The sequence below is a fragment of the Anolis sagrei genome, chromosome 6, assembly GCF_037176765.1.
Source record: "Anolis sagrei isolate rAnoSag1 chromosome 6, rAnoSag1.mat, whole genome shotgun sequence".
In the NCBI taxonomy this organism is placed as follows: Eukaryota; Metazoa; Chordata; class Lepidosauria; order Squamata; family Dactyloidae; genus Anolis; species Anolis sagrei.
This window is the reverse complement of record NC_090026.1, coordinates 48,807,763-48,832,510: the sequence shown is the minus strand read 5'-3', so window position 1 is coordinate 48,832,510 and position 24,748 is coordinate 48,807,763. Positions and strand designations below refer to the sequence as shown.

General features: G+C 40.6%; 1 protein-coding gene across 3 annotated transcripts in view; it reads right to left on the bottom strand.

The window, feature by feature from the left end:
- The window catches only part of PLEKHM1 (pleckstrin homology and RUN domain containing M1), a 71,751-nt gene that overhangs the window by 29,276 nt on the left and 17,727 nt on the right, over nucleotides 1–24,748 (bottom strand). For 2 of the 3 annotated variants that reach the window (XM_060781232.2, XM_060781235.2), the window contains exons 2-3: nucleotides 6,863–6,959; nucleotides 1,022–1,269 (exon numbers count right to left, since the gene is read on the bottom strand). In XM_060781232.2, the coding sequence (XP_060637215.2) occupies nucleotides 1,022–1,269; nucleotides 6,863–6,916 (302 nt within the window). In that variant the 5' untranslated portion in view covers nucleotides 6,917–6,959. Of the gene's footprint in view, nucleotides 1–1,021; nucleotides 1,270–6,862; nucleotides 6,960–15,733; nucleotides 15,846–24,748 lie in introns of all 3 variants that reach the window. The other variant, XM_060781233.2, reaches the window with a different exon arrangement.

Here is a 24,748-nt window from a genome sequence, read left to right as displayed (position 1 = left end):
ATAACTCTGAGCACAAATCAATCACAAGCTCTCATTAGAAGTTAAGATGACTGAACAGAGGCTATTGTACTTTGGACATATCATGACATGATGGAAAATATAATGTTCAGTAAAAAAAAAAAAAAAAGAAGACAGTAGGTGAAATAGATCACATTACAGATGGACCGAGTCAGTCAAAATAGCCATGGTTATTTTGCCAAACCCAAAAAGAGCAGTTAATGATTTTCCCGGCTTGATTTTTGGTTTTACTGGCACAACTAAGTTATTGTTAAATGAATGTATTGGTGATTCATATAATGTTTAATTTTTTTAAATGTTTTAATTGCAATTCTTATTGTATATATGTTGCTAGCATTGTGGATGCCTATGTGAGGCCGCCCTGAGTCCCCCTTGTGGGGAGAAGGGCGGGATAGAAATATATGAAATATAAATAAATAAATAAATAAATAAAATCATGTCTCATGCTCAAAGGGATACCATAAGTTGAAGGAACTTTGACAACTAATAACACTGACAATAACTAATAATGGCGCTCCATGCGGTCATGCCGGCCACATGACCTTGGAGGTGTCTACGGACAACGCCGGCTCTTCGGCTTAGAAATGGAGATGAGCACCCCACCCCAGAGTCAGACATGACTGGACTTAATGTCAGGGGACTACCTTTACCTTTTTAAACAGTGACAACTGTTTCAGAACTTAGGGAAGGAACTTTTTGTTTACAACTCTCAGAATTCATCAACCACATGGCTATGCCGGCTGAGCTGTAGTTCCAAAGTTCCTTTCTCTAACCTCTGATCTATAATCACTATAACCCCCAAAAGTCTTGTTTGGAAAGAGTCCAAGGCTTATCCCCAGCTGTATCCCTTTACGTTACCAATCTACAGTTAGTTTCTGTTTACAGAAGTCTCACTTCTGCCTCATTTCCCACTTCCTCTCCACTCCAAAGTGATATGAAAGTACAAAGAGTCTGTTCAGTTTGTCGACAGTAACACACTCATTCCACAAAATAACAGCCTCACCTGTGTGTGACAGATTTTAGGAGGGCCCAGAACACTGGTTGGGGAAGGGGCAGGCGACCCCCATGTTTCCTCCCTTTGGTTCCACTTCCAGCTTTGATGTGCTTGGCCTTCAAACCATGCACAAACACTGCCTCTAGTGCACAGCAGAGGGTGTTGGCGTCCCCGTCATCGCTGGTGACAAGGGCATCAGAGGTCACGTAATGTTTCTGCAGGGCCTTGATGGAGTTCACCAGGTGCTTCTTGATCAACTACAGTAACACAGAAGACAGATTATATTAGATCAAAATTAGATCAAAATTAGAGGAATCCTTTCCAGCTCCCAATGTTATTGAGTATAACGCTATGGAGACTGATAGGACCTCCACTAATGTGATCTGTGTAAATTCCCATGAATAGCAGCTCAAGAAAGATATTTGACAAGATATGGGAAAAAATTCTGAAACCAAGACCCTTACTCAGAAAACACTATTTATATACTAATATATTTCTTCAATTCTAAGACACACTTTCCCCTCACATGTACATCTCTAAAACTGGGTGCATCATAGAATTGCGGGTGTATGTGTGTGTGTGTGAGATATATATATATATATTAGTCTTATTTTCTGTTGGTGAAACTGAAATTACTGTGTGTCTTAGAGCACTACAATTCCATGTGAACTACCACCACACTCCAAGATAGCAGACTGAATTTTATATTTTATTTTCTCAGTTAAGAAAGGCTGGTAACAACCACAAACCTTTTTCTGGGTTGTTGTAGGTTTTTTCGGGCTATAGGTCACCTCACTACCTCTGAGGATGCTTGCCATAGATGCAGGCGAAACGTCAGGAGAAAATGCCTTTAGAACATGGCCATATAGCTCGAAAAAACCTACAACAACCCAGTGATTCTGGCCATGAAAGCCTTCGACAACTTTTTTTCTACTTCATGTGAACCTATGCTTTCTGGATATTGTGGAAGGTCCTTGATTCAGCATCCACGGACACGCCTAGAGCCACAAGGGATTTTTATAGCTCCAAATTTGTAGAAATGTATTTATTTACGGCATTTATATGCCACCCTTCTCACCTCGATGACGACTCAGAGCGGCTTACAAGATATACACACACAATATATTATATTATTAGCATAGCATAATATCAGTATTATAAATTACTATATTGTACTATACCATTATATTGTAATATTATTAGTAATATTACATCTAATATAAAATATAAAATTATAATATTGTGTTAATAGTAGTATTATATTGTATTACATTATAATATTATAAATATTATATGACTGTACAATATAATATATTGTATTATATCATTAGCATAGCACAGGAGACAAGATGGAACTGTCCTCCTGGCCCCTTCTCTCTGCACTCTGGCCCAGAGCAGCAGTTGGTGCTGGGCGAGAGACTCCCAACTGATAATAATAATAATAATAATAATAATAATACTTTATTTATACCCCACCACCATCTCCCCAAGGGGACTCGGATCGGCTTACATTGTATAAACATATAATATTTATAATATTATGATGTAATGCAATATAATACTACTACTAATAATAATATATTATAATTATATATTTATATTACATGTAATATTACTAATAATATTACAATATAACTGGTATAGTATAATATAGCAATATTTAAAACTGATGTTGTACTATGCTGATAATATAGTGTATTGTATGTATATATACCTTGTAAGCCGCTCTGAGTCCCCTTCGGGGTAAGAAGGGCGGCATATAAATGTCTTAAATAAATAAATAAATAAATAAATACATGAGGCCCAGCCCGACAACACATCAATAAAACAAAAAGCAATAAGCAAATAAAACAATACAATTGGTATAAATCACATATAAATAATAACACGCAAGGATTTAAAAACCTATGGCCGGGCCAACTGTAATAGTTTAAAATTTAAAAAAATAAACGCTGGGCATGAACAGAGGTGGGATGTATCTGGTAAGAGGGTTTTAAAAGAAGTAAAGGGAGAGCAACCCAACGAGAATTATTTCCCAGCAAAATGATGAAATTCCCATCAGGGTCAGAAAATAACCCTAGTTGTGACACTCAGTTGAATTTTTAAGTAATGTGTTTGGATGCAAGTCAAGAAGAATTACACTCAACCCTGAAGTTAATCTCCAATTCTTTGTTTTCCTTTTGATATCTTCATCCTAAAGCTGATCATGCCAAAAGCCCCAATGGTCGGATTTGTGCTTTGAAATAGTCACATTTCAAATCTAATGGTAAATTAAAAAAGTTCCATTTGAGCCACATTTTTGCATACCTTGTCTGAGGGGGAGAGACAGCCTGATATATTTATTTACTGCACTGCTTACTGTATGATAACCTTATAATCATATGTCTGCCTAAGTCATCGGAACCATTTTGGAATATCCCGATTTAGTAAAGATTTAGTTAAACTCCTTTTATCCAATCAGGAAAAGCAGATCACCTAAAGAGTTTCTTTATTTGCCTCGTGTGATGTGAATTGCTTGAGACAATTGTCATTGCTTGTCCCAGTGATAACCTAACTCAGGAAAAGGGAATGTGTGGCCTTTCAGCAATTGTAGGATAGCAAAACCCAGCATTACCACTGGCTGTGCTGTCTGGGGCTGATACATTTGCTCTCCTCATCTAATCACTCTTCCAGACAGTGGGCTCTTTACATTAGTCATGAGAAGGCACTGAGAGCTATTCCATCTTTTGTTTCATACTGAACCTGAGGCAGAAACCTGAAAGTCTAATCTGAAATAAATCTGCCTCTGGCTTCAGGCTCGCTGACAGATACTTCCTCATTCCACCACTTTATGATTAACTCTTTCTATATTGAATGTCAGTAAGCATTTTACCCGTTTCTTTGTTCATGTTGCTTAACTATACTATTAAGGAACAAACTGGATAATTTTAAAAGTTTTGACCATGAATAAGTATAATTTTTGAGCCACATGCAACCCTTACGCTATTTGAGGCTCACAGTTTTTGATTTATTTGTACAGGTTGAGCATCTCTTATTCGTAAATATGGAATCTGAAATATTCCAAATTGTCCACATGTAAGGCTGAGACACCGATGCCTTTGGCCCCTTCCACACTGCCATATAATCCAGATTATCAAAGCAGCTAATCCACATTATCTGCTTTGAACTGGATTATCTGAATCTACACTGCCATATAATTCAGTTCAAAGCAGCTAATCCAGATTTTATATGGCAGTGCCTCAAAGGAAACAGAGTTTGCTTCGTGCACAAATTATTGTATTGTTACTTTTGGAATCTATATAAATAAAAATGTAATGTTCGTTTGTGGGATTAACATAAACTCAAAAATCACTGACACGAAATTTGGACATAAAACACCTAAAATTCCGAGTGTCCATCACCCATAAACACACACACGCACACGCACAAAACCCCAGTGGAACAGACTTTAAAACCCCCAAAATACATCATATATACATATACACATACACTCATATACATATGCACACATTCATACACACACATATACATATGCATAAACACACACAAATATACACATTTACATGCACACATACATATATACATATACACATGCACACACATATACATATCCACATACATACATATATACACACAAATATGCATATAGACAAGCACACACTTATACACAATATACATGTACACATATAAACACCACAAATACACAAATATATACACATACATACACACATATATATACACACCCAAACAAAGACTGGGCCACAGCAACGTGTGGCAGGAGATGGCTAGTATGTGTATAAAATGTAGATGAAACAAATGAACTTTGTGTTTAGATTTGAGTCTTATCTTCAAGGTATTTCATTAGATATAAGCAAATATTCCATTAAAAAAAACCCCAAAATCTGGAACACTTTTGGTCTCAAGTATTTTAGATAAGGAATACTCAACCCATACGAAAAATGTGGGCATGTGTGGTAACTTAATCCTACTTTTTGCCTGGCTTTTCCCTATCCCACTGCTATCTTAAGCCCAGTAGAGGCATTTTATAAGCTAGGAGATAAGAAGTTCATTGTGGGGACATGAAAGTATAAATGCTATGAGATCTTATGGGTCTTAATATGTCCCTCCAATAGCTGCCCACTACTATTTAGAAGCAAAGTCAGTTTTAAAAATTGAGTATAGCTATCCAGGAGAAAATGTAGGGAATGAAGGAGATAGATGTTAGCAACATATTGAGAATGGCAATGTCCTATTTGAGAATTTAAGAGTTTTCTCAATGAACTGTTATTATTTATTTATTTACGACATTTATATGCCACCCTTCTCACCCCGAAGGGGACTCAGAGCGGCTTACAAGATATATATACATACAATATATTATACTATTAGAACAGTACAATATCAGTATTAAGTATTACTATATTGTACTATACCATTATATTGTAATATTCTATTACATTCAAAGTGAGTCACAGAGTAAAGGCCATTCATATTATAGAGTTATAGCACTATTACCCCATTTCAAGTTAACTGCCATGCTTTTAATTGTATTTTATGGTCTTGGAACCGATTGTAAGCCGCCTTGAGTCGCCTGTGGGTTGAGAGGGACGGTATATAAATGTTTTAAGTAAGTAAATAAATAATTGCTCTGTTTCACATTAAAGAGTTATAGTGCTATTTAACTGCCCAATGATCTGTTAGTGGAATTCTGGAATTTGCAGTTGAGGGAGGGTGGGACGACGTATCACTACTTCAGTCCCATTTACGGGTGCCTTTTATGTGTGACGATGTGGGGGAAAATATTTTCTTTTTTAAATCTTTTACTTGCCTTGTACTGAAACAGTTTCCCTTAAAAATTGGCTTTCTTGTGAGCTTTTACTTTGAGGCTTTATATCACAGGCTTGAGACACACTTGTAGTAAATAAAGTAACAAAGTTTATTTATAGCTTCTGGCTCCAACGCTTATGGTTACATTTGTGTGTTCTATTATAGTCTTGAGTCTTACATTCAATATCATTCACTTGGTTAACTTTTCCTCACAAAGTTCAACTGTTTCATATCCACAAATATGTTACCTTTTATACACTCTCGACAGAACTATATTCCGCCTCAAACCACACTGGCACTTCTTTATTTTCCTTAAAACTTAAGCTCCATTTTCCTAACTGCTTTTCTCTCACAGAAGTTCCTAACTGTACCTCACAAACATGAATCCCTAACTAACTGAATCTCCTGACTCTCTAACTGCCTATTTTTAAATTTAACTCCGCCCCTTTGGAATGTTCAGCTCTCTTCACCCAACTGCCATTCTGGCTCAGTGGACTTTTTAAATCCTGGCCTACATCATCTGCATACGACGAATCGGCTGCACGTATGCAAGTTAATCTTGTCTCTACTGTTGGTACCCTATTTCTGCCAATTCTGCCACATTGCAACATAGAGCTATACATCAAAAATTTAACATAGATCAACAAATTCGCTACAGAAGGCCATTGAGCATTTTTGGCCAATAGTGCTTCAGTATCTCACCAAACTACAAACTCCACGATTGCATAGGATAGGATTGCAGGATGACAACACCGTAACTGTGTATATGAATGGGTCCCTGGGTTCAACTTATTTTATTCAAAAGACAAGGAGCAAGACTTCGAGCGTCACCATCATAGGCTGGTGGAAGAAATCACATTTTTTTCCACTGAATCCCCAATGGAGTGGAAAGGAGTCATAGAGGAGAATTTCCCAAACGTATTATTATCAGTTCAAGGTTTCATCCAACTTCTTCTTTGCAAACAGACTGGAAAGTGTCTCATAACCCCATGGCCAAGGAAATCTCAACCTCCAACGGCTCACCTGAGTAACTTCCTGAGACTGGCATCCATTCTCAGCTGTGTGGTTGGAATGCATGTCTTATCTCTGCTTTTGCCTATCTCTGGAATCACATGTTCACCTGGGGAGAAGCAAACAAATAGGAAGATGGCTTAGATAAATTAGACCCTGAGGGGAATGGAGGAACAGCGTAGTTTCTGCTTTGAATTACATTACCCGACTGGATCTACGCAACCATAAAAATCCAGATTATCTGCTTTCAACTGAATTGTATGGCAATGCAGACCCATATAAGTCAGTTCAAAGCAAAAAGTGTGGATCATCTACTTTGATAATCTTGGTTATATGGCACTGTAGTCCAGCCCCATTCCAGCCCAAGTTTTTGATTGCTCCCAAGGAGGTCTAGAAGAAATGGGTTATAAATATGCAGTGAAACACAACAGTCAATCAAAGAATCTAAAGGGCTACAGGGGAAAATGCACGTGTTGGGGACTTCTGAAGAGAGATTCTGTATATAGAAGAAGAAAAAGACCTTTATTTTTCTACCCCACCTCCATCTCACTGAAGGGACTCAGGGCGGCTTACATGGGGCCAAGCCCAGGGCAAAATACAATTGAAAAACAGATCAATAACCAGTTAAAAATATGTAAAACAGCATAAACAATAATAAACAAGCATCAAAGCAACAGCAAACTAATTTTTGGAGGAGGGGGAAAGAGGGAACTATGCAAACTGGTTCAAGGATAGGGTGCTTCAAAGGTGGATAGAAACATATAACAGTATAGGAAATAGCATGAAAACAGAGCAATTAAACAGGATCAATTCAGCTTAACATAAATATATATATAGTAATGTAATATAGGAATTCAGATTCAGGTCATGATACAAATAATTTGTCACAGGGGTCGTCAGTTGAATACACAACTAAACATCCATGTCTTTAATTCCTTACGGAATGTGGATAGGGAGGGTGCCAGCCTAATCTCTCTGGGGAGGGAGTTCCAGAGACGAGGGGCCACCACCAAAAATGCCCTCTCTCTCATCCCCACCAACCGCACTGAGATGGGGGTGGGAGCAAGAGAAGAGCATCCCCGGAAGATCTTAAGGACCATGTGGGCTCGTAGGGGAGGATGTGGTCACAAAGGTGCTTTTGTACTAATATTAGAATAGTCTAAGAAAACATTGGGGAGATGGCATACTTAGTTTTAAATAAAAACAAAAATTCATAGGAACGTTGGGCATGCAGAAAACAGTGGTATATTACCATCATTTGACACCAACCCCAGAGCAGGGATGGGCAAGTATGGCAGATGTGGGGAGCCTTTTGTGTTTCAAGATCCTCTGTGGATTGCATGGTTTGCCAAATAAATAAATATGAAACCCCCTCTCCCAAATCTAACCCTGGTCTCTATTATACCAGGGGTGTCAAACTCATTTCCTCGAGGGCCACATGAGCCTTATGGTTGCCTTCAATGGGCCACTGAATCCATGGATGGAGAATCTGTGGCTACACAGAGCCCACTACCTACCTACCTACCTACCTACCTACCTACCTACCTACCTACCTCTACATCTGTACGTACGTACGTATGTACGTATGTACGTACGTATGTACACATAATGGTTGGGTGTTCTTTTTTTACCCAATTTAGTCACCAGGTGTTATTGAATTACAATTCCTATCACTATTAATGATCTGCCATGTGGACTGGGGTTAATGACCATTACAGACCAACAGCCCTTGTGGCTGTGAGAGATAAATTAATTTCTTTCATTCCCCATAGCAGAAGAAGTAGGATATTTGGCTATTTTCAGGATAGATGTCTTGAGAACTGGGACAAATAGTGCTGTCCAAGATATACATTATAGAACTTATTGACAAACAGAAAACATCACTGAGTTACAATGGTATCTAAGAATTCTCAAATAAACCAAATGTCAAAACATGGACATAATATATTTTATGCCCATGTTTGATGTTTTTGTATAGTTTAATGCATAGCTATATTTTAATGAGTTAAATATGTTATGTATGGAACCCCGGTGGCGCAGTGGGTTAAACTGCTGAACTGCTGAACTTGCTGAAGGTCGCAGGTTTCAATCCAGAGAGTGGCATGAGCTCCCACTGTTAGCCCCAGCTTCTGCCAACCTAGCATTTTGAAAATATACAAATGTGAGTAGATCAATAAGTACCGCTCCGGTGGGAAAGTAATGGCGCTCCATGCAGTCATGCTGGCCACATGACCTACAGACACCTCCAAGGCTTAAAAATGGAGAGGAACACCAACCCCCAGAGTCGGACACAACTGGACCTAATGTCAGGGGAAAACCTTTACCTTTACGTTATGTATTGCTTTTCTAGTATGTTTGGCATTGATTTTTTGCCATTTATTATGTTGATTTTTTGCCATTTATTATGTTGTACACGGCTTTGAGTCCCCCCAGGGGTGAGTAAAGCGGTACAGAAATGCAATAAATAAATAAATAAAACAGTTATCTAACAGAAATATATAACATGACCCTAACATCACTCACACTCTACCATATCATTAAGAAAACATGGGGGGGAAGGGTAGACAAATTTGTTGTGGGAAATGCTATCAATGGCTAGTACTCATGATGACTATCCATTATCTCCACTATCAGAGAGAAAGAAAACTCTGAAAACGAATTGCCGGGGAACACAAACAGGGTGGTTTCTGCATTCACATATCTCTTTTGTGTTTTCATAAGCATTTGGTGAACCGTTGTAAAAACAGGACAACGGACTAGATTTTTTTTCCGTGTCAGGAGCTACTTGAGAAACTGCAAGTCGCTTCTGGTGTGAGAAAATTGATTGTCTGCAAGGACGTTGCCCAGGGGTGCCTTGAGGTTTTGATGTTTTACCATCCTTCTGGAGCCCCCGGTGGCGCAGTGGGTTAAACCTCTGTGTCGGCAGGACAGGTCGCAGGTTCAAATCCGGGGAGAGCGCGGATGAGCTCCCTCTATCACCTCCAGCTCCTCATGCGGGGACATGAGAGAAGCCTCCCACAAGGATGGTAAAGCATCAGATCATCCAGGCGTCCCCTGGGTAACGTCCTTGCAGACGGCCAGTTCTCTCACACCAGAAGCAACTTGCAGTTTCTCAAGTCGCTCCTGACACGACACAAAACCATCTTTCTGGGAGGCTTCTCTCATGTCCCCGTATGGGGAGCTGAAGCTGACGGAGGGAGCTCATCCGTGCTCTCCCCGGATCCAAACCACCGACCTGTCAATCTTCAGTCCTGCTGGCACAAGGTTTTAGCCTATTATGCCACCCGAGGCTCCTACCGTAGTCCTTTGATCTGACTCATAAAATATACACCTTAAAACATTTTGATCCCACAAACACAATATAGTTTTCTTAGGCAAGAAATAATCTATATAAATAAAAATGTAATGTTCGTTTGTGGGATTAACAGAACTCAAAAACCACTGGACGAATTGCCATCAAATTTGGCCACAAGACACCTAAAACCCAAGGAGTGACATTCACACAAAAATGTGAGTTTGTCATTTGGGAGTTGTAGTTGCTGGGATTTATAGTTTATATACAATCAAAAAGCATTCTGAACTCCACCAATTATGGCATTGAACCCAATTTGGCCCACATGACCAACAGAAGGGTTTGGTGGGCATTGACCTTGAGTTTGGGAGTTGTAGTTCACCTACATCCAGAGAGCACTGTGGATTCAAACAATGATGGATCTGGACCAAAATTGGCACGAATATTCCATATGCCCAAATATGAACAAAGATGGAGTTTGGGGGAAATAGACCTTGACATATGGGAGTTGTATTTATTATTATTATTATTTCATTCACTTATAACCCGCCCTTCTCACCCCGAGGGGGATTTATAGTTCACCTACAATCAAAGAGCATTCTGAACCCCACCAACGACAGAATTGGGGTAAACTTCCCACACAGAACCCCCATGGCCAACAGAAAATACTTGAGGCCATTCAGTACAACTCCCTTCACCAGGGAAGGAAAACGTAAACAAAGTCCTCCTGACCAAGAGCCATCCAGCCATAGATGTAGATAGATCTATATGATTCATACACAGAGAGATATATAGTATGATAGATTTGAGAGGGACCCCTAAAGAAGGACAATTCTATGTTGCATGTTCCAGAGTAGGCAAACCAGACAATCTCTACATTAATACTGACAAAGAAACAAGAAATACTGTTTACCTATAAGCATAAAGAAATTACATATATTAGAAACCAACACTTTCTGATTACTTTATTTTCCAGAACACCAGGCTGGGCCATTTCTGCTTTAGGATGACCCTAAGGTAAAACTATGGTAGGTCTTTCTGTGGCTAAGAATGGGTGACTCAACCAGGGTCATCCAATGGGTTTTCATGGCTGAGCAAAGAATCAAATCCTGGTTTCCAGAGTCGAGTTCAATGCTGAAACCACTACACCACTTTTCTATCTCAGTCTACTGTATTCAGTAGAACGTCCAGATCACTGTGATGACTGCCTTAAATAATCAGTTTTTTCTCTCTTTGTTCCCCAACAGAAAACAAACTGGATTAATGAAGATGATTTTTACCTTCCTTCTCCTCCTCCTGTGGAGACGTTAAAAAACGCCTCCGGTTCACGTAGTCCCTCACCAGAAAGCATAGCCAGCCACTGATACCAAGCAGTGCTCTGGATCGGGAGGAGGCTCCCGTGTCTTCATCAGACACCAGCAAATCAAAGTTATCCCCTGAGAAAGAATCCAAGGGCTTTAGTGTTGTTCACCAGAGGCAAATAGGTAAACATCTTTCTCCGTTGGAAAGATGGGTGGAATGGAAAAGTAAAGGGTGAAACACTGTGGTTGGTTGTATAGCAAGATTTGTAGTTCCTGGCTCATTTTCCACAATATTATCATTTATTGTTCATTAATCACTAGATGGATTTCTTTTCTTTCTTTTTTTTTTTTTTTTTTGGCGTGAGGGACTACAAGTGCTGGAATCTGCCTGCTAGTATGGCTAGTGAGATTCTAGGAGCTGTTACCCTAAAGAGGAACTTCTCAATGCTATCTGGATCTCTCAAAGGTGTCCTAAATTGTATTTATTTATTCATTTATTTCAAATATTTGTACCCCACCCTTCTCAACCCCCGGGGGGGGGGGGGGGGGGAACGGCCTCAGGGCAGCTTCCAATTAGCAGCAATTTGATGCCTCAATATATCTATATAAATAAAAATGTAATGTTCGTTTGTGGGATTAACATAACTCAAAAACCACTGGACGAATTGATACCAAATTTGGACACAATACACCTATCAGGCCAACGAGTGACCATCACTCATAAAAATGCAGCAGAAGAGACTTTAAAAGGGAAAAAATAAAAATACATTACAACACATGTGCAAAACTGTGTATATAACCGCAAACACACACATATATATACATATACACAAATATATACACACACAAAGCAAATATACACACAAATTGACACCAAATTTGGACACAGTACACCTACCAGGCCAACAAGTGACCATCACTCATAAAAACACAGCAGAAGAGATTTAAAAAGCAACCCCCCCCCAAAAAAAACCCCAAAATACATTACAACACATGCAAAAAACCACATATATACACATATATGAACACAGAAAACACATATACAGAGACTGGGCCACAGCAATGCGTGCCAGGGGATGGCTAGTCATAAGTAATTTGTGTTTGCTTTCCTCAAAAATATAACCTACATGCCTGGAATTGCCTGATAGTCTCCCTTCCAAGCACTAACCAGGCCTGACTGTACTTAGCTTCTGAGATCAGACCACAGATAGAACCTAGTGTCTTAAGAATATTTAGCATCCAGCAGCAGCGGAGAAATCTTGCCAAGAAAACCTCGTGATAGGTTTGCCTTGGGGTTATCATAAGTCAGAAATGATTTATAAAGCATACAACAACAAAGAGAAAGATGAACATAAACAAGACCACAGTTCTGAACTCTATGTCGATCTGGAACAAGTGCCTATGGTTTATGTAACTGTAAATATAAATAAATAGAACTGAAGATAAACAGCAACTAATTTGTTTCACTGAGGTTCACTGTAGCTAATTTGGTGCTCCAGGAAGGGGAGCTCAACATTACACAACAATCTGCCTTGGAGCATGTGCAGAGTCCAGTAGTATTTCTTTTTCTTTAGGGAATGTCACACCCAAATCCTTTCAATCATGGATTTAATCCTAGACCCCAGCCCCCAAGCTTCCTTGATTGAATCAGGAAACTTTTGAATGGGGAAAGATTGAATCACTGGTGCTATTGTGAAACCGCTGTGAGCCAAATGACTGTAAATCACTGAGAGATATGCAAATAAATCTCAATCTGCTTTCCATTCATTATTAACAGGAACTGGCAGTCTATGCAGCTTTGCAGTTGGCCTTCAGAGGGTTGATAGTGGGAGGTTTCTGGCTGACTGGGAAGAAGCACTGGTTTTGCAAATTTCCCATTCACCACGCAGCCACAGCACACCACTATTTTTTAAAGTATGTTTCCAAGCCTCATTGCTTGATAGTGTAATGGTACCTTCTTGTATGTAGCATTTATATACCTGCATCAGGCATGTAGCTGGGGGGGGGGGGGCCTTTGGGGGCTTCAGCCCCCCCCCCCCCCCGAAATTCTCATGGTGGTCCGCGAAAAGGACCACCATGGTACATTATTTAAACTGTTATGTTTATTCATATCATGATCTGATCACCATGCTCAATATATCTCATATGCATGGGGGTATTGGGGTAATGATACAAAAGGTTTGCTAGGGTAGACCCTCTTTCACTCAGACTCAGCCCCCCCCCCCCCCCGAATCAAAATCCTGGCTAGGGCCTGACATGCATGTAGTCACTTTTAAACTATCCAATCCAATAACCAAAGTGAACAAAGCTCACTGGAACACCTCAGAAAGTGAGAGTCCAAAAGTGGCAGGCTCAAACCCAGAACCTTTCTCATTTGGCTGATACCAAATGAGAGACTTCCTCCTGGGAACACAGAAAACTGGGTGACTTGGAAGGCGCTGAATAGACTGGCACCACGAGATGCAAAGCCAGCCTTAAGAAATGGGGCCACAAAGTGGAGTCCACGACATGTGAGTGTGGAGAAGAGCAAACCACAGACCACCTATTGCAATGCAACCTGAGCCCTGCTACATGCACAATGGAGGACCTTCTTAGAGCGACACCTGATGCACTCAAGTGGCCAGCTACTAGTCAAAGGACATTTAATAGAATGCCAAGTTTGTAAACTTTGTGTTTTTTTTAATGCAATACAACTGTTTAGTTCGCTCCTGACGTTTATATAAATAAAAATGTAATGTTCGTTTGTGGGATTAACAGAACTCAAAACCAGTGGGCCAATTGACATAAAATCTGGACATAGACCTAACAACTCAATGTATGCCCTGCACTCAATTTTTTTTGATTTTGTCATTTGGGAGTTGTAGTTGCTGGGATTTATAGTTCCCTACAATCAAAGAGCATTCTGAACTCCGCCAATTATGGTATTGAACCAAACATGGCACACAGGACTCCCATGACCAACAGAAAATACTGGAAGGATTTGGTGGGCATTGATCTTGAGTTTGGGAGTTATAGTTCACCAATATCCAGAGAGCACTGTGAGCTCAAACAATGATGGATCTGGACCGAACTTGGCACAAATATTCCATATGCCCAAATATGAACACAGATGGAGTTTGGGGAAAATAGACCTTGACATTTGGGATTTGAAGTTAATGGGATTTATAGTTCACCTACAATCAAAGAGCGTTCTGAACCCCAAGAACAACAGAATTGGGGCAAACTTCCCACACAGAAGCCCCATGAGCAACAGAAAATACTTAAGGCCATCCAGTACAACTCCCTTCACTAGGGTAACAAAACGTAATCAAAGCCCTCCTGACAACAAGCCATCGAGCCATAGATATAGATAGATATATATGATTCATGCACACACATATAGTATTATAGATTTGAAAGGGACTCCTAAAGAAGGACAATTATATGTTGCATATTCCAGAGTAGGCAAATCAGACAATCTCCACATCAACACTGACAAAGAAACAACAAGAAATACTGTTTACCCACAAGCATCGAGACATTACATATATTAGAAACCAACACTTTCTCATTATTTTCTTTTCCAGATCAGCAGACATGGCCACAGCAACGCACGGCAGGGAATGGCTAGTAATAACATAAAATACAAAACAACACAAAAGCAATAGCAATAAAACAAGTTGGATAGCAATAGGATAAAGACAACTCATGGAAGATTATTATCCACATTCCCATGAAAGAGGCTTCTTGTCTCTGCTCTAGAATCGCAGATCTGTACTGTAGAATGAATTTAGTTTGATGCTACTTTAACTGCCATAGCTCAATGCTGTGGAATCATGGGAGTTGCAGTTTTGCAAGGTCCTTAGCCTTCATTGCCAAAGAGTGCTGATGTCTCACCAAACTAGAGTTCCCATGGTTCGACAGCATTGAGCCACTGTTAAGCTGCATTCATTCAATAGCATAAATGTATTAGTCAGTGGCAGCATCTCCTCGAATGAGCCCAAAACATCAAACAGTCCAATCCAGAGTCCAGAATACCAATGAGGAGGTGTGTTTACAGGACACCACTCTGAAAATCCTCAGGGAAATGTGTCCTTTCCCCAATCTGACCAGCCACAAAATTCCTTTCCCAACTTCTGAATACACTTAACATATGCCCAAGAATCTGTGCTATCTGAATCTTCACAACATAAATTTCACCTGAATGCTCAACATCCTGTTTGTAGTTTGCCCAGTCTCCAATTTCTGAGGCTGTCCTTTTACCAGTCACAGGCAGGCAGAATTGGCAAGCAGATGATCTTCACCACTCACCTGGGCACTCACTGGAGCACAAGCACGACCTTGCTGATCTGCTGAGGGCAGATGGAGAGCCTTGGCAGGACCACGGGACAAGGAGAGCCTCCGGCAAAAACTACACAGCTACCTGGGGAGAAGGGGGCGGAGTGGAGATTAAGCCCCTTGACTCTCAGGCAAGACCCGTCACGAGACTTCCTGAACTCTGAACGCTGCAACTTTACAAGCTGAGCACAGCAGCCAGAGGCGGCACTTCTCCTAAAGCTCTGACCTATCATCTAGGGCAGTGTTTCTAAACCTTCCTAATACCGCGACTCCTTAATACAGTTCGTCATGTTGTGGTGACCCCCAACATAAAATTATTTTCGTTGCTACTTCACAACTGTAATTTTGTGACTGTTATTAATCATCATATATATATCTGATATGCAGGATGTAAAAAAGGTAAGGGTAAAGGTAGTCCCCTGACATTAAGTCCAGTCATGTCTGACTCTGGGGTGTGGTGCTCATCTCCATTTCTAAGCCGAAGAGCCAGCGTTGTCCGTAGACACTTCCAAGGTCATGTGGCCGGCATGACTGCATGGATATTTGGTACAAATACATGATTTGCACAAATTTGAATACTAGTGAGGTTGGAGGGGGATAACTGATTTTGTCATTTGGGAGTTGTAGTTCCTGGGATTTATAGTTAACCTACAATCAAAGAGCATTCTAACCTCCACCAGTGATGGAATTGAACCAAACTTGGCACACAGGACCCCCATGACCAACATAAGGGTTTGGTGGGCATTGACCTTGAATTTGGGAGTTGTAGTTCACCTAGCAGTTCGAAAACATGCAAATGTGAGTAGATCAATAGGTACCGCTCCGGTGGGAAGGTAACGGCGCTCCATGCAGTCATGCCGGCCACATGACCTTGGAGGTGTCTACGGACAACGCTGGCTCTTCGGCTTAGAAATGGAGATGAGCACCACACCCCAGAGTCAGACATGACTGGACTTAATGTCAGGGGACTACCTTTACCTACCTAGTTCACCTACATCCAGAGAGCACTGCGGACTCAAGCAATGATGGATCTGGACTAAACTTGGCACAGATACTCAATGTGCCCAAATGTGAACACTGATGGAGTTTGGGGGAAAATAGACCCTGACATTTGGAAGTTGTAGTTGCTGGGATTTATAGTTCACCTACAATCAAAGAGCATTCTGAACCCCACCAATGACAGAATTGGGCCAGACTTCCCACATGGAACCCTTATGACCAACAGAAAATACTGTGTTTCCTTATGGTCTTTGGTGACCCCTTTGGCATCTCCTTGCGACCCCCCCAGGGTCCCGACCCCCAGGTTGAGAAACGCTGTTCTAGAGGGGCACAAAAAAAGCCATCAATGCATTGCTGTTTGCCCTGCTCTATGTGTACGTGTTTGTGCCTTCAAGTCACCTGTTGCCTTATAATGATACCCATACACTTCACAACATCTTTCTTAGGCAAGTAATACTCAGAGGTGCTTTTGTCGGCCCCTTCTTCTGAAATATAACCTACAGCACCTGCATTTACTGGTGATCTTTCATAAACAGAAGTCTGAAAATGGTATGGCGGGTCGGGTTGGTTTTCTTCCATCTCAAGAAACCAAGTGAAATCCCATGGAATGCATGAGACTGAGTTATGGAATGAGGTGGGGCTGTAGCTCAGGGGTAGAATGTATTTTTTGCATACAATGGGGATATAGCTTCCAAAATGGCATGTCTTGTGCTGATTTTGCAAAATCTTTCCATTCTCAGTCAGTCACAAGAATCAATAAAACCAAATCTAGTCGTTGCTTATATCTACAGATTAACATAACATCCATCAGAGAGACAGGATGTTCAGTTACTTGTGCGGAATCACATTTTTCTTGACTGGAACTGATAAGTATGGCAGAATGAGCAGCTGAAACTGAAGGTCTTACAGTTATATCCCAGCAAAAGAAAGTTAAACTGTATAAATAAAAAACAGTCTATCCGTGTGAACACCCGATTTACAAACGATGGATAGTTAAGAATGTGGGTGAGAAACTGGAGTGTGCCAGTTTGATACCGGGCACAATTCAAAGTGCTGGCTTTAGCCTATAAAGCCCTAAATCAGTGTTTCTCAACCTGGGGGTCGGGACCCCTGGGGGGGTCGCGAGGGGGGGGGGGGTCAGAGGGGTCACCGAAAACTATCAGAATATACAATATTTTCTGTTGGTCATGGCGGTTTTCTGTGGGAAGTTTGGTCCAATTCTGTTGTTGGTGGGGTTCAAAATGCTCTTTGATTGTAGGTGAACTATAAATCCCAGCAACTACAACTCCCAAATATCAAGGTCTATTTTTCCCAAACTTCATCTGTGTTCACATTTGGGCATATGGAGTATTCATGCCAAGTTTGGTCCAGATCCATCATTGTTTGAGTCAACAGCGCTCTCTGGATGTAGGCAAACTACAACTCCAAAACTCAAGGTCAATGTCCACCAAGCCCTTCCAGTATTTTATGTTGGTCATGGGAATTCTGTGTGACCAAGTCTGGTTCAATTCCATCATTGGTGGAGTTCAGAATGCCCTTTGATTGTAGGTGAACTATAAATCCCAGCAACTACAACTCCCAAATGACAAAATCAATCCCTCCCTCAACTCCACCAGTATTCAAATTTGAGCATATTGGGTTTTGTGCCAAATTTGGTCCAGTGAATGCAAATACATCCTGCATATCAGATATTTACATTATGATTCATAACCGTAGCGAAATTACCGTTATGATGTAGCAACAAATCAATGTTATGTTTCACAAGCATGTCTGGCAGGGATGAGAGACAGGGCCTCCTCTGTGGTGGCTATGGAACTCCCTGCCTAGGGATATTAGATCAGCCCCCTCCTTCCTGACCTTCCGTAAAAGAGTGAAAACTTGTCTCTTTGAGCAATTGTTTGAAACTTCAGCATGACCAGATAAACTTAAATTGCAATATGGACTAGGAACAGCTAAGACGATTGAATGGTTGAGGATTTGAACAAGAAGACATAGTTTTTATAATTTTTATTGTTTATTGCTTTTATGTTTTTTAAATGTATTGTGATGCGATTTTTTTTTTTTGCTTTAAACTAATGTATGTATTTTTATATGGCATCTAATTGTGCTGATTTGTACGCTGCCCTGAGTCACCTTTGGGCTGATATGGGCAGGATAAAAGTGACATAAATAAATAAACTGGGTTGTTGTGAGTTTTCCAGGCTGTATGGCCATGTTCCAGAAGCATTCTCTCCTGACGTCCTGGCTTCTGGAACATGGCCATACAGCCCGGAAAACACAACAAGCCAGCAATTTTGGCCATGAAAGCCTTCCACAATACATTGAGAGAAGTCTAGCCCTAGGAAGGGGAAATTCACTCCTGAAACAATTATCATGGGGAAAAGGTGTCTCCACTGAAGCTTTAGCATCAGTCCTTGCTTTCACAACAAGCCTTTTTTTCAAAATCCAATTATCACAGGGATGGAAAGTAAGGTGAAATCTTCTGAATAAGAACACAGACTGCAAAACAAAAACCACGGCAGTGTTAATCTATCTCTATGCTATCCGAAGCTTATTTATTATTTATTTATTTACTGTATTTGTATACCGCCAATTCTATCGTTGGTGGGGTTCAGAATGCTCTGTGATTGTAGGTGAACTATAAATCCCAGCAACTACCATTGCCAAATGTCAAGATTCTATTTCCCCCAAACTCCACTAGTGTTCACATTTGGGCATATTGAGTATTCGTGTAGAGTTTGGTCCAGATCCATCATTGTTTGAGTCCAAAGTGATCTCTGGATGTAGGTGAACTACAACTCCAAAACCAAAGGACACTGCCCACCAAAGCCTTCCAGTGTTTTCTGTTGGTCATGGGAGAACTGTGTGCCAAGTTTGGTTCAATTTCATCATTGGTGGGGTTCAGAATGCTCTTTGATTGTAGGTGAACTATAAAGCCCAGCAACTACAACTCCCAAATGACAGAATCAATTTTTTTGAGTGAAGGACATAAATTGGGTTGTTAGGTGTCTTGTGTCCAAATGTGGTGTTAATTCGTCCAGTGGTTTTTGAGTTCTGTTAATCCCACAAACGAACATTACATTTTTATTTATATAGATAAATAAACAACAATTAAAACCACATTATTAAGACACATCCATTAAAATCAAAATCCAAAAACCAGTTTGTGTCAATTCATTGCCATAATGTGTGATCTTCCACTTGCTATTCACTGAATAAATGCTTGGTCCCATAACAAGCTCTTGATTTTCCTTCTAAAAGACAAGAGGAAGGTGGCCAATCTGATATCTCTAGGGAGGGTGTTCCATAGACGGGGGGCCACTGCTGAGAAGGCCCTGTCTCTCGTCCCTATCAACCGTGTTTGTGATAGTGGTGGGATCGAGAGCAGGGCCTCTCCTGAAGATCTTAAACTTCGGATAGGTAGTCTGTCTTGTTCGTAACTTTCCTGTACTGGGAGATTTTCTGCTTTACTAAAGGCTGGGCACAGGCAACTTTTTACATTTTGTTCCGACAACATGAAATTGTGGCTGATTGAGAACCACAAAATTTTGCAAAATAGAAACTAACTTAGCAGTGCATTCATTGGCTAGCAAGTATAGCTTTCTTTGGTAAATCTCTGTCACTGGGCAGACTTTTGGCTGGAGGCAATTCTTCAAGGTCTTTATAATACATATACTGCAAGTAAAAGTGGAATACATGATGGATGAGTTCTGTAGTCTGTTTTCAATGCCAGGATTCAACTCTAGCATGGAGGGTCTTAGTGTTCAAGAAGAATCCCTCCTTTGCTTTCAGGTAGCAAAATCTGTACTCCTAACATATCTGCAAGGCTTCTAAGGGCCCTTCCACACAGGCATACATCCCAGAATATCTAGACAGAAAATCCCACAATATCTGATTTGAACTGGAATATTTGGCAGTGTGGACTTAGATAACCCAGTTCAAAGCAGATATTGTGGGATTTTCTGTCTTGATATTCTGGGTTATATGGCTGTGTGAAAGGACCCAAAGAGAGTTAGCAAGGCTGAATTAAGTTCAGTCTCTGTCCACATGTTCGGAACCGCTTTCACTCTGAACTGCTCCCAAGCATAAACTGTTTTCTAGACACTGCCAATTCTGGCTTCTAAAACTTCCTTGAGGCTATCTCCTCCTGTTCTCAAGAAATTAATTTGATGGATGGCTTTTAGTTTGAGAGCCTATTCTAGCCACAAGGGACTTAAAACATATCATAACATATCCATTGTAAACAATTGGAGCATTAAATATTCAGCTGTGATTGAAATGGATTTATTGGGAAATCAGATATACAATTTATGTAAATAAAAATGTAATGTTCGTTTGTGGGATTAACAGAACTCAAAAACCACTGGACGAATTGCCGCCAAATTTGGCCACAAGACACCTACTCACTCAAGGAGTGACCATCACTAAAAAAATGATTTTGTCATTTGGGAGTTGTAATTTCTGGGATTTATAGTTTACTTACAATCAAAAAGCATTCTGAACTCCACCAATGATGGAATTCAAACCAAACTTGGTAAACAGTACTTGTTGTGAGTCAGCATTCTGACACCATACCTACTACTAGTAGTAGGAGAAGAAGAAGGAGTGATGCAGAAACAGAGGAGAATCAGCACCAGCTGAAACGCATTCGTGACATCTTTCTGGCTCCCAGTGATGAAGAAGACTTTGCAGGATTCAGGCCAGAGGAGGCTATGGAAGCAGATTACAGGGGTGAGTGTACATCTGGCTTCTTGACCCTTGGAACTGACTGACTACGCGTTTGCCTACTGGATTTTGCTCCATGCCTTGCAACCCTTAAAGACTGTTTTGTTTTGTATTCTGCTCCTAGTTCATCGTATCTCTTGTTATTTCTTGGCTGCAATTCAAGCCTGCTTATCTAGCATTTTGTGTTCCTGTTTGAAAACATCTTTTGAACTGTTTGCACTGACTTTTAAAGTGCCTTATTTAGTTTGTTTTGCATTAAAATACTACTATTTTGCACCTCAACTGCTGTTTAAGACATTCTGTGTTCTGTGGGTCACGACAGTACTCCCATAACCAACAGAAAACACTAGAAGGGTTTGGTGGGCATGGACTTTCGGGCTGAGAACAGTGGTATATAAGTAAAGTAAATAAATTTGGGAGTTTGTAGTTCACCTACATCCAGAGAGCACTGTGGACTCAAACAATGATGGATATGGACCAAACTTGGCACTGATACTCAAAATGCCCAAATATGAACACAGATGGAGTTTGGGGGAAATAGACCTTGACATTTGGGAGTTGTATTTACTGGGATGTATAGTTCACCTACAATCAATGAGCATTCTGAACCCCACCAACGACAGAATTGGGGCAAACTTCCCACACAGAACCCCCCATACTTAAGGTAGTCCAGTCCAAGTCCCTTCACCAGGGCAAGAAAACACAATCAAAGCCCTCCTGGCAAAGAGCCATAGATATAGATATATATGATTCACACACACACACAGAAACATTATCATCGATAGAAAGGGGTCCCTAAAGAAGGACAATGATAAGTTGCATGTTCCAGAGTAGGCAAACCAGACACTCTCCACATCAACAATGACAAAGAAACAGCAAGAAATACTGTTTACCCACAAGCATAAAGAAATTACATATATTAGAAACGAATACTTTCTCATTATTTTCCAGATCACCAAACTGAACCACAGCAATGGGTGGCAGGGGACGGCTAGTATTGGATAAATGTAGCTTCTGGTTGCCTGAAAATTACTATTTGAAATAGGCATAATAATTCACCCCATGCCTTACCATACCATAAAATCTATAATGACTTGAAATTAATATAGAAAGAAAGTAATTAAATGTAAATAAAAACAAGCCAAACCTAATGTCACACAATTTGACTGTATTATAAAAACAGCTTTGTGAACATGGTATACTATTTTAGTTAAATGGCAATCATAAATTATTACTAGTCGCTTGAGAGTTCCAGTTAACTGAGTCTACTGTATCTCATTAATGCAGCAGCATACTCTTCTAGTGTAGATTTCGTAAGTACTGTTCAGAAAAGTTACTTTTTTGGATTACAGCTTCCCCAGTCCTGACACTGGCTGGGGGATTACGGGAGCTGGAGTCCAAAAAAAGTAACTTTCCTATACTTTGGCATCTGACTCCAAAACTATTTGCGTTTCCTTTCAAATCCCAATATTTATATACATACTCCAATACGTAAGAGACCAACTATTGACTGGATCTCACCACAATTTCATGTTGTTTGCTGACAATCCTCTGCTGCTGTTCCCAACAAACCTGGAATCGATATCCTGTTGCCTCAGCACTTTCCATAACAGAAGGCTGGGCTGCCGCCGACAAATAAATGTCCTTCCTCTTGAAAAACATTAGGCTGAGAGCCAGAGTGAGCCGTGCCTCTGAGGCACTGACTGATTTTGCGAACAAACAGGGGAAGAAAAGACAGACAAGTGGCTAAGGGGAAGGGAGGCAAATTTTGCTGAAGGAGGTCATTTCTCAAGTGGTGGAAAGCAAAACACTTCAAATACTTAGTTTTTAAAAAATCACAGGTCTCCGAGATGCAATGATAACTTTTTCCATGCCCAACTTGTATTACGACTGGAATAAAATATGGAAACAAAGGCACAGAAAAGCTCTTAAATCGTCTAAAACTATTCCCAGGGTTGAAAGCAAAATCTTCCATGTTACAACCCTATTCCCTTTGTACTGTTTTCAAACAAATCAAAAGCACACACAGCACAACTATGACACAGCGGCATAGTTGTGCAAACAGATCTCTCAGTGCTGTGACAGGTTGAGGCAGCATTACCAAAGGACTCACCTTGATGTTAGGAATGATGCAGCCACAAAGCTTTATTCTCTAGCTATAAGTCCTTTAAAACTGCACATTTCAAAGGTGGTCGGGTTCTTCCTTCTTTGGATCAAACTACACATCTCAAAGGTGGTCAGGTTCTTCCTTCTCTGGATCAACAGTTCTGGGAAAAAGGCTGCTGTGAGCACATGACAGCAACCAAGTCACCAGCTTGGGACAGAGGGCTGTAAGCATCAATAGTCAAGTCACAACGTGACTAAGCCAGAACCTGGAAACTTTGCAGCCATTCATTTCTCAGCCTTGCAAGCATTGCTCCACAGAGCGGGGATGACAAAGCCTTTCCTAACCACCTGATTGATGCTGTTTTCTCACATTTAGAGTCTTTGTTTAAGATGCTGGCAAGGAAAACGGAGCAAACAGAGCTTGGCAGGTCGACAGGGATTTTTGTATGTGAAGAAATTGAGCAGCAACGACTGAGGGCTTCTATGTTTACAAGTTAACAAACACACTATGGTTGCTGTAGGTTTTTTCAGGCTATATGGCTATGTTCTAGAGGCCATCAAATGCTAATCAAGGTGGTCAGTTGAAACATTCACACCTAGCTCCAACAGACGAGAGTTCTTTGTCCCACCCTGGTCATTCCACAGATATATAAACCCAATTTTCCTAGTTCCAACAGACCTCACAACCTCTGAGGTTGCTTGCCATAGATGCAGGCAAAACGTCAGGAGAGAATGCCTCTAGAACAGTGATTCTCAATCTGGGGGTTGGGACCCGTGGAGGGGTCGCGAAGAGGTGTCAGAGAGGTTGCCAAAGACCATCTGAAAACACAGTATTTTCTGTTGGTCATGGGGGGTTCTGTGTAGAAGGTTTGGCCCAATTCCATTGTTGGTGGGGTTCAGAATCCTCTTTGATTGTAGGTGAACTATAAATCCCAGCAACTACAACTCCCAAATGTCAAGCTCTATTTCTCCCAAACTCCACCAGTGTTCACATTTGGAAATATTGAGGATCTGTACCAAGTTTGGTCCAGATCCATCATTGTTTGATTCCACAGTGCTCTCTGGATTTAGGTGAACTAAAACTCCAAAACTCAAGGCCAATGCCCACCAAACCCTTGTCGTATTTTCTGTTGGTCATGGGAGTTCTGTATGCCAAAT